The sequence below is a fragment of the Pygoscelis adeliae genome, unplaced genomic scaffold (assembly GCF_000699105.1).
Source record: "Pygoscelis adeliae isolate BGI_AS28 unplaced genomic scaffold, ASM69910v1 Scaffold78, whole genome shotgun sequence".
Taxonomy (NCBI): Eukaryota; Metazoa; Chordata; class Aves; order Sphenisciformes; family Spheniscidae; genus Pygoscelis; species Pygoscelis adeliae.
Genome location: NW_008825409.1, coordinates 5,975,749 through 5,987,443, shown reverse-complemented (window position 1 = coordinate 5,987,443; position 11,695 = coordinate 5,975,749). Strand labels below are relative to the sequence as shown.

At 41.6% G+C, this 11,695-nt stretch overlaps 1 protein-coding gene across 2 annotated transcripts in view; it reads right to left on the bottom strand.

Moving 5' to 3' along the window:
- The window catches only part of GRB10 (growth factor receptor-bound protein 10), a 111,764-nt gene that overhangs the window by 15,064 nt on the left and 85,005 nt on the right, over positions 1–11,695 (bottom strand). For both annotated transcript variants that reach the window (XM_009330450.1, XM_009330451.1), the window contains exons 5-7: positions 10,310–10,466; positions 4,413–4,528; positions 1,530–1,604 (exon numbers count right to left, since the gene is read on the bottom strand). In XM_009330450.1, coding sequence (XP_009328725.1) covers positions 1,530–1,604; positions 4,413–4,528; positions 10,310–10,466 — 348 coding nt within the window. The remainder of the gene's footprint in view (positions 1–1,529; positions 1,605–4,412; positions 4,529–10,309; positions 10,467–11,695) is intronic.

Genomic DNA, 11,695 nt, shown 5'->3' with positions numbered 1-11,695 from the left:
TTACCCTAGGTTCGAAACTTTTCCGTCTTCAAGAACATCTTGCTCTTTTAGGGAGTCTCGCTGTTCGTGTTAACAAGCAAACTCGATTCTCCACTTGCACTGCAGGGAAAAGGGTCCAAGGTGTGAACACCTCTGTTCCTACCAGTCTGTGGCAATGCCTGTTCACGCCAGTTTTGGTTCCCGATTGCAACCTCATTGCACGTGACTTTCATTTTTAATTGCAGCAATTGGTTTGATTTTCGTTTTGTTTCCCAGCTGAGAGCGGATGCTAACATTTTAAATTCTTCTCAGTGAACCTGGAGCCAGTATTTAATGGACTTTGAAGTGGTTACGGGACAAAATGAGTGCACTGGTTCAAAAGGCAGTGGAAACTTCTTGTATTTAAACAGAGAGTCAGTGCGTATTTGCAAACATGCAAAATTACAGAAATCAAGCTAAAATCAGTTATTTGTATTTATACTTTCTTCATATATTTGTGCCCTCTGCTTTACAATTTGCCTGTTATTCATGGTACTGTCTTCTAGGCATCACGGTCTTCTATTCTTAATATAGTACTCTTTTAATAAACTGTGTTTTAATTTGGCCTCACGAGTTGAATGTCCCCCATTTGAGAAAACAACTGAAGTGAAAAAGATTTAGACTACAGTGTTTAGATCAGAGGGCTTAAATTGAGCAGTTTAAGTGAATGAGTTACTGGTGGGAGAGGTAGCCCACCCTTCAGCACCATCCTTGGAGGCCAACCAACTGTGCCACCACCACAGTTCCTTCACGAGCAAGCAAGAAACTGTACAGCAACATCAAAACTTCAGTATAAACTCAGTGCACGTACCACTGCCATGCAGATTACACAACTCTACCAACACATACGCATAAGGTACACACACCTGTAATTTAACTCGGGGAACTTTAAATGGGATTACTTCGCAAATACTACATACAATTTTCTGCAACTACCTGCACTTACTTCTTAGGGAATTATTTTTCTATATAAAAGAGCAGCTAGTTGGCTGAAGCATGGAGAAGTTGGTCCTTAGTGTTAATTCTCACCAGGCACAAACATGGGACATAAAAAGCAAAAGCAAAACCAAAACCTCTCACATCTCAAGCCCATCTTCTAATGTACACACGCATTTTTACACTTTCTTCTGTGCTATGATGTGGAGTATAGAAGAGTACTTCTGTTTTGCCTTTTATAAGGTATATTTGTTTTTCTAGAAACATATCTGCTGAGACTGTTTTAGGAACAACGCTAGGTGGCCAAACCAGGTACCCACAGAGTAAACTGAGTGTTAATGGAACAAGTATGTATGAACACAGCTATGAATACTTTGTGTTTATAACTTACACCTCAGTGCCACAGGGTTAAGATCTTTGTCAGATATTTTCAACATTAGTACCATATGCTAACTCACTACACTGGTCTTTCTCTGACCAGCTATTTCCGGACCTTTGAATTCTCCTTTCCTTCCCCTCAACCTCTCCCCCAAAGCTCCAAAACTTTCTTTGTGCATACAGATAACTTACAGTACCTGCAGAAGTTGGGACTGTGGGATACTGCCATTTGTTTGCTGGCACCAGGCAACCATTTGCTCTGGAAAGAAATTCTAGACACAAAAAGAGAAGACAATTGGAAGTCATATTATATTTGAACACTTTTACATAGAACAAGTGGAATTTTCTTCCAGTCATTAATTTTTTGAAACTATCACTCTTAAATCAGTTCGGAGATCCCCTGACACAGAAAGTAATACTAGGGCTTTCAAGTGCAGTTCTTCCCTTTCTTCTGCTCACCAAACGCCCATGCAGACAGAATATGGATTTTTTAAATATCTGATATGCAGCATTTCATAAGCGCATTTTCCCATCGCTTCCTCTTCTACTGAGGGCTTTCAGGGCTCTCTAACAGCCTCGACTTTCTAGGAAAGGACAGGATGAATGGTCCTGCAGGTTGGGTACACAGTGACTCCTTGCATATTGCATATTCTGCCACCAAATTTCTGGGCTTCCCTCTCCGCCCAGAAAGGCTGTTCAGCGAACAGACTCTCTGTAACTCCGCTTGCCATGTGGAAGATGCAGAGCAGGAGGAATAACAAGTTTTCGCTACCCTCACAGGGGTAAGCTGGATGCAAATGCATTAGAAGTCATCTCAGGCAGGGATGCTGCAGGATCTCCAGTATGTACACCTTTACCTTCGATAGCACTCTCTCTCTCTCTCTCCAAAATACAGTTCTTCAGTGCTCTATCTGCTTGACCCTAAAACCTGCTCAGTCCCTCAGAAGGCTCCAAACGAAGTGCCTTAATTATGAGAAAGAGCTCATGTGTGACTGTTGATGCTTTCATTTGGTTGTTCAACAGCCATGTTACGCTCAGGGCTTCAAACCCTTCAATCTGTCAAGAAAAAAGCCCTTTGCAAAATCTACCCCTACATGTTTATATTTCAGGGCAACGTAACAGAGCCCACTGTTTTTTCTTGTAAGGATAGGTCAGCATACATTCCATGAAATGAAATAATAAAAACTGAACGAGGACACGTGCAATAATTAGGCTCTGGGTCGCATGCCCTGCTTCACGTGCTAGATTTGAATAATCTCAAAGCAGAGATCTACCTCCTTTCCCCCATCCCACAAACACAGAAGCAAATACTGTTTAACACACAAACAGGTGCTTCTACAGAGCTTTTTGATTTCAGGCGTCCAGTACAATATCTCATTCATACCAGATCTTTGCATGACAAAGGTCAGAGTTTTCTGACTGCTAAATCGATGACTTGACTTCAGATTTATTCCTCCAGTTCCCCTTTGTATTTGCCGTGTTTTAAAATGCCTATGTAATTCAGTACACTGAATCTACTATACACAGCAATTACATTAAGTCATTCTTGAAGTTTTTAAACATTCTTTGAAGCATGAAGACATGCAGAAATGCCTGAAATAAAACAATGACTGATTATAACAAGATGAATCACAACAAAAACGCTTCCAGTTTAGAACATTCGTCACTCTTCAGGCAATATAAATTTCAGTCTTTAGGGCATAAAGAGAAGGGCTGAAGAGGAATCACCCTTCTGCCAGGTAAGTTGCACAATGAATTATGAAAGCTAACATTTACCAGCCTCTCTCGAGTACAAACAGTGCCATATGGCAACAGCTAATGCAATAGATAGGGAGCCTTCACATTCTTACACTAAAAGAATGATTTATTCTCTGATTGCAGGAGCCTGGGACCGAATGCCAAGCATTCTGGGTTTTACTCCCATGCTCTGTTATTAATTAAAGTATACCACATGAAACCAATGTGCTAGCTCCTATGATATCAAAATTTCTGTACAACACTCAGATGTTCATAGGTTATCAGATGGGAAGATCAACAGAAGTGAAAAATGACAAACACTCCATGTACAGAAATGTTTCACACAGTAAGTCAAGGCACACAGGCTCTGAAACAAGTGCTAGCAGATGACAAATGTACGTACAAGCACACGTGCGAGGATGCAGCAACTGTGCATTAGTGTCTATGAGGAAAGGAATGAATTTATCATCCGCAGTAACTTCAGCAATCAGTTTTCACGTGACCTCATGTATCTTTTTTCTTCTGGCACCACAAATGCCCGACTCACCCAAAATCTGTTCGCACCTAAACCACCTCTGGATTACCCTTCTTCAGCTATCTAGATGGGTCGCACCAGCTGACATCGGTTCATGTCAATAGTCCGTTCCAACTTAATTGTTTAGATAAAATGTGAAAAATCGTCCCCAAATAAGCAGTTACACTGCAAACAGTTTAAAATGACAACATTCAAAGGATCTTACAAATCCAGGAAAAGTATAGCTATGACATACAATACTTTTCAAGCATGGATATATACGTGAGGACATAGAGAGGGCGAGTTACTATGATCAGTAAAGAAGGCAGAGCACGCTAGTAAAGTACAGCCATAGGTGAGACACTGTTCAACATATGTAAAGATAAACTGGAAATTCCTTGAATGTAGTAAGTGTTTTAGGGGTTACCCAGAAGGTTGGGTTTTTTTAAATTATTACTGTCAGAAAGGTTTGGATACTGCATGCTATGCGATCAACTTGCTTCGAAACAAGTAACTTTGAAGATAATGAATAAATTGCACTTCTAATTGTTTTTCTTAAACCAATGAAGATTCCCCTTGTCTTGGTTGCTCTCCAACATAACAGTAGCCATTTTGAAACAAGTATATTTGGTAACTTGAAAACACTTGAGGTTTTTAGGCTGGCAGGAGAGTACAAGGAATTTAAACATTGGTTAAAATTTCTTTGGAAAGAATTCTGTTTGTTGGTTGCTTTTTTTTAAATAGATGTTTAAGACATAACAGTGCCCAGCAATGTTACTGCAATCCATCCCTCTCTCTGTGGTGTAAGCAACTAAGTAATGAGACTCACCATGGGATTTTTGAAAAATTCGTATTTTGCGTAATTCTTCCTGAACAAAAATTTACTTTCACTTCCCATTGTAGACTCGACTTGAACTATAAGCTCATGATCTTCCAAGCACCTCTCTGTGGAAAAAGAACACGATGTTAACACACAGCTAACCAGCAGAAGCAGTGAGACCAACTTCCAAAGTACAGGAGTACAACAACCCAGTGTAATTCCATTACCCTTTAAGAAGTTAAGAAAACATATTACAGCTTTCAAACCATACTGCCATCAGGCATTTCAAGGAACTAGGGTGTAAGTATTACAAAGTTTAATGTTACATGGCAGTGTTCTTCAAAGATTTCCTACATCAGGGCTTCATAAGCACAGACTTTTGAGAAAAGAAAGAACAGAAGATTTTTTTGTGTGCGGCAGCTTAAACAATACACACGAACCTCTTCTTTCGGTGCTGGCTATATGCTGTGGAACTGGCAAGGTGGATGGATTTAAGGGGAAAAAAGTTGCGGAAAGGCCACCGTCAGGCCTTGAACTCTCACAGAAATAGTGTCCCATTTGATCACACTCTATAAAACCAGTTCATTTCAAGGTGAACTTCAGGCCTTTATTGTAGATGCTAGACAATGGGGTTTATTATGAAAGAGGTCACAGGATCTACTTTACAGGAATACTGACAGAGACAAATGTTTTGTACACATGACAGGGCAATTTTCTGCTCTAGATTTGGTTACAAGGTAACTCCCCATAACCACCACTTCTCTGGTCAAAAGAATGGCACATCAAAGCACGAACAGATAGCTTAACAAATCCAATTCACTGAAAGCAGTAACTCGAAAGAAGGCAACTGGGCTAAATGTGCACTACTTAATGAACTCATTATCTTGGCAAATCTTCAAAAGTTTCCGAGAAAATATTTAGGTATTTTTCAAAAATCTTAATAGTCAGTACTTTCATCCCTTACATAATAGGAAATAAAAAATGAGGTCAAACAAAAAATAACTTTCACAAAGCTCTATCCAAAATGCGTGACCTGCTGGCCAAAGAAGTTTGGAGAGTCCCTTCCCCACGTTGTTTTCCTACATCCTCGCATTCCCACAGTTATAAATGCCAGGCTGCCACCCAAGTTCTCTTGGGGTGTTTTCAGGACAGAAAGCAAGCAGTCATTGGTATCTCAAAAAGCAGCAAGCTCTTGAATGTCACTTGAATTATTCAACTTAGCAGATTAATGTAAGTTCTTTGATTGAAAATTTAACCTATCTCTGAACGATCCCATTGTCTTTTTCACCTGCATTTAGACTGTCAGTCATCACCAGCTCATTGATGACTTCAGCATTTACCGTGCATTTCCAATGTCCAGCCTTGCTATAGATTGTGTTTCAAGGGCTAACACAAGATTTTCCATACTGGGCCGCTCTCACATAAAGAGCTGCTTCTTAGTGCATTAGCCATAACACCGCTTTTAAGGGGTAGTTCTTCCACTAATGTCTGCTGCAATACTGCCGTTGATATCAGTTAATTAAGGACATGTTGCACCACCTGAGCATTCATCACCTAAACCTCCACATTATCTAGGGGCTTCACAGGTGAAGTATTGCTGCTGATCTATTGCTACTGCCACGGCTTCAGGCAGCCGGTTAAGTCAAATCTCCTCCGGACTGTGATGAGGACGGCGGGCCCATGAGGATGGAGGGCCTTTCCGTTTCTTAAATTACGCTTCCTCCAAAAAACATTTAATTATGTTGATATGAATCTTCATCACAGTATCAACCCTGAAAGACCACGTGTCCTGCTGCTGCCTGCTTCTGTCCTCGCACAAAGTTGTGGTCTTCCCTTTCCTAACGCGCTGAAGATTGCTCGCCTAAGGGCAGGGACAAACCACGTCCTGTTGAGTCTGTCCTGAGCAAATGCAGTATAGATGAACATCTGCCAATTTGTTTTGTATTTTGATCGTTAGTTTGTGTAAATATACCCAGTGACTGTTTCTAAGATGCTTTAGGCAACTGACCTAGATGTATTTCTTTACCAAATCAAGACCCTTGAGATTCTGTGGTGATACTCCCACTGATTTAATGTTTACATTTTCATTTTGATGGTGAAAGCCATCTTGAGGAAAAGGTGCAGCATTTCATAGCACATGCATGTAAAAAGGAAGCTAGTCCTGGTCAGTTTGCTACTAATTCATAGAAGTTGTACACTTGCAAAGTCCTTGGTAATTTGCACTCGGTTCATACAAATGGGATGAACTGCCACTTGACACACCAGCAACTCAACCTCAGCCCTGCTTTGAGCTTCTTGCTACAAAACGAGAAGCACAGATGTCAGTCTATTAAGTTCAATAGGTCAGACTGTCTTCAAGTGGTATTGCTGCTGAAGTGACCAGAAATGTCTCCTTTTTGTTTATCTTGATAGGCTCAACTCAGTCTCCTCTACACACTTCCTAGAAGAACAGGACAGACTTTTTTCCCCCTCCAAAATTGCCCTGTATCACTATCTAAACTTATACAGAACTGCAGAACTGATACAAGGTGGAAAAAGGAGCTGAATTCCATCATGAACAACTCGCGGGCATGGCCCATTAATTCCCAATTAGAGAATCACTACAAATGACAGGTGGACCAAAGTGTGAAATAGTCCGCCCTGTTTTCGTATTTTAGCAAGCACTGTGTCTAACTGTTCCACTTTTAATTCGTTCAGATTAAGGCAAATCAAATTCAATGCACACGTAAACAAGAAAATCTATGTACGAAACTACGCAGCGATTCTTTCTTCTAACCCTACATGTATTTCAGAGTCCTACTACTTTTCTTTCCTGCTTCAACTATATTAAATAAGATGGACAGTCAATTCTGGAGCTGGAAAAATGAGCTTTGTAAGTAGGGATTCTTTCAGTGTGATAACACATGCTATCAGGACATTCTGTCTCCATTATTATTATTATTATTATTTCTGTTAATGTCCAATATGGATATCTCAGTCCCCGTCCTCAACTGATGATAGTTAAGCATGGGAGAACACCACATTTTATGAACAGGTTAGGTGTATTTCTAGTTGCAAACAAAATAATGGGACCAATTCGAGTTTCACAGACTGCTTAAATCTTGACCACAAAGTGTTTTAGATACTAGTGGTACGGTGCGGCAGGAACCATTTCCACATGTTAAATCTAAGCAAGTCCGATGATAAATTGTCACACCATTGCCTCCAGAGAGAACACAAATACTTTGTGCAGTCCAATAACTGTTTGAAGTTATTTGCAGGCACGCGTGTTATTTGGAATACACTTGACTACGCGTGCAAAGTAAGCAGTCAGGTGAAGGTTCCTTAAAAACTGGGACCTAGAAGACCACCATAGGGATAAACATGCAGCTGACTTAAAAAATTTGGTCTTGTCCTCAGTTTGCCCAACAGTAAAAAGATGAACTGGTTCTGCAAACTGAGCTCTTTTGGAAAGTAGTATTAGGCAAGATCAGGAGGAAAAAAAAGATAGTGAACTTAATAAAGGAACTCTCCTTTTCTGGTGGGCTTCAAGGTGACCACCTACAGCATTAAGTCAGCAAGGATGTCTCGAGTAAGAAATAATGTCTTCTGGAAACACAGAATTCTCACTGCTCTTAAACCGTATTTCTTTCCACACTGCTGAGTATCTATTCGCCATTGTTTCATACTACATTGGATGTACTGTAAGCAATCTTATTTCTAGAGGGGAAAAATATGGAACATCAGACACCTGACTGTAACTCACCTAAGGTGGAGGCAGATTACTACCTTGAACTGACAGTCTCTGAAATTCAGGGGAGCATTTAAGCTACTGAGAAGCTAGAAATAAGCATCCGTATAACAAAAAATTCAAACTGCAGCCAAATCTGGGTGGACGCATGAAAGTTTGTATTTAAAGGTTATGGAATACGTCACCATGTATACTTTGGTCCCCAAATACAAGAAATTAGATGTTGCTGTCTCCCGTTAAACGAACTCTTTTATTCCCTCTTCTGTCCACATCCTTTCAAATATGTGAAATCTGTATCACTACATCTTTTTTGAAGCTTTAAATACTTTTTTTTTTGGTCTGTTCGCTTTACGCCCTTGAAGGCTGCATTACTTTTCACGCAGATCTACTGCGTGGCCTACAGAGGACAGCCCTGGAGCGGTCCCTGCGGAACAAAGTTTGGCGGCTGCTGAAGCCCCCAACCTGCACACCCCGTTTCAGGCCCCGCTTTGTGCTTCAGTGTGAAACAGAGGTCCAAGGCAGGCAGGTCCCCATGTATATAAATGCAGCCCGATAAGTATCTTGCTCTTTTCCCATCATTGTTAATTACCAAGTTATTTGTGTGTAAACAGAAGCTTTTGATTTCCTAATCAGCCTCCTGCCCGATTCATTCAGAGATGTCACACACCAGAGTTTGACAGCACAATTAGTCACCATGGAAGCTATTGTGATGTCACAAACACTGAATTGTGGCATCATTGAATGAATCTGGCAGGAGAAGGATGTTGGTTACAAAGGAGAAGGCTTCTGTTTACACAATACCTTGGTAATCAGCAATGATGGGAAAGAGAATATAGAAAAAGAAAGCCTGGTAGTTTAATGAGCATTGATGAAACTGAAAATTTGTAAAGGTTGTTAGAAGCGCCCATGTGGCATATTAAGCTACGGAGATAAAGATTCTGTAATTCATACCTTAATTCTTCACCTTGTCCTATGTCCTCAGAACTGAAAGTATATCACAGACATATACAAACGAGTGTTTCATGTTCATTTTTTCACATATTTCTATATTAGGAGAGATACCCAATAAAACCATTAAATAATCAGGATATCCTACGTTGGGTTTTTTTTTGGAGTGCTGTTCTGTAGAGCAGTGAATTTATCTGCGTTCAACAGTATCGGTTTAGGGCATTGCATCTCCAGCAAACCGTTTCCTTTTTTTATTTGTAAGCGTTCTGAATTACATTTTTAGACATAAAAAACCTCTGTGAGCTACAGATAGCATTCACAATTCCAGTGCCGGTGATGGCAGCTTATGATTTGTCTTCCTCTATTTTCTAGAAAAAATTCCCCGTTAAGTGTATCGACTAATACTCCAAATGCTACACTTTCTAAAGTGTTATTGCATGCTAGGTAGAATTATAGAGAGCCTATCTGAGCGATATGCAGTCTCTAGCTGCACAGCAGAACCCTGCAACTAATCAGTGCCACAAAATAACAGGAAAAGCAAGACTGAATAACATGAGATTCTTTCAGGTACTGTAATTAAACCAATTCACGGTGTTATTTAATTCCCCACAGTTCTTCCTCTTGCTGCCTTCTTGAAACTGTAACCATGACACCTCAATTTCAGTCAGGTGGAGGAGCTGCTGCCTGGAGAGCAGATGCCACTGCTGGTCCAGAAATTGCCCATGGATTTGCGGGTGGTGCCACCATTTTTTCCCTGCCTGAAGTCAAGTTTGGCCGACCCCCTCCCCCACCTCAGCATGTCTAGCTTTCCTAAGCATTACTGTAGGTATGCAAAGCTGAGTCTGTTCACCCAGGTCTCCCAGCTGGTGATGAGCTGAGCTGTTTCACAGGACCAGTACTCTAAGGATCAAGCTTAATTTGCCTAAGCTGTTTATTTACAATAGCTTCAGACACAGCAAGGTAGCAACAGAGCGCTAGCGCGAAGATTAGACAATTATTTTTCTTTTTCGTAATAAAAAACAGAGGATGGGAAATAAGAGAAGGACTTAAAATGGCTTAAACGCTTAACACATCAAATTGTAACACACAAAAAGCACGTATGTGACTTCAGCTAATTGTACAAATAAAAGCAGTGGAAAGAAAACGTTCCGGCTGGAAGCACATTAATACGAATTACACATGTTTTATGTTCCCAGGTAACCATGCCACCCCTTTGACCGTTCCCTACCTAATCCTAGGTGAGGGTGATGCTCCACTAGAGTCCAGCTGTTATCATCCACACAATGACTTTTGTAAACGAGCAGCTGACAGAGGTCCCTGGCTGTCATGTCTGCTAGAATCTCGACCACCTTGCTTGTTCCATCTTCACTAAAGACTTTTACATCCTGCAACATAAAGGGTACACTTACAGATCAACAGCTCCGAACATAGGCAAACCACACAGCTACCGTAGAAAAGCATCCTCTCGGCGTGAGGGTTCCAAGCACCTTGGCAGCCAGGACAAATGACATGGATGATTCACTTTGTAACACTTTCTCTTGATGCCCCCTTGCCCTATTTCCCCTCCCCCCTCCCCAACACCTCCCTGCACTAAACAAATTTTAACACACACACAGAGAAAGCGAGAGAGCAGGTTCTGTATAAAGCTGCGTAAGGTAAGCAAACGTGAAACAGTATCAATAGAGTACTTCGGCAAGGGTGGGCGAGAGAAATTGCATCCAAACACGCTCAATTTTCTTTGCGACCCCGCCGGAGGCCTCCGAACATTTACAGAGGAGCAGGCCAAGACCCCGAAGATTAAAAATGGCTCTCTTGTTCCCCACTAACTTTTGATCGTTTCGCTCGGGGAAGTCCCGCTTGCAGTTCGCCGGCAGATCAATTAGCTAGCACAGTCCACACATTTCTCTCCCTGCCCCGACTCCTCTTCTGATCCTAGCTTGAAAGTAGTTCGAAACCGAACGCGCATACGCTGCACATCCTAAATATTAATGGAGATGAGAGAACAAGTCAGGAACCTTCTCCCCACCTCCTGAATTATACAGATGCTTTCCTCTTTGCATTGTTCTGCTCAAGCGGGAGACACTTGCCGCAAAATTATTTCTCCGGGCAAACGTGCAGGTCCGAGATTTAAATCAACTCCGTGTTTAAAACGCCCCGCATCCTAGCGAGAGAAGGCGAATCTCACAAAAACCCGGAGGGTAATTTGATACGGAAAATCTTACCTCAACGGCACGTAAAAGGCAGCAGTCGGAAGAACAAGATGGCATTTTAAATAGGGATTGCCTCTTGAGAGAGAGTTTGTTCTCTGCCTCTGCCCACCCTTTGTAGCCTATGGCTGGGCGCCCGGGGTGCCGGCGGTGTCAGCGGACGGCGGTACCGTACCTGTCACGTAGCCCCTGCTATGGGGACTGTTTCTGGGGAGGGAAACAACTCTGCCAGAGCTCCACTCAAAGGGTTACACGCAATCTTTGCGGTAGTGAATCAAACCACACTGTGTAGACCAATCCTAGCCCTCCCTCCGACTGATGTAATCATTTCCCACACACTATCAGACTTCCAAATTATTCCCGCCCCCCCCACCCCCCCCAAAAAAAGGAATTACAAAGGAAATTTG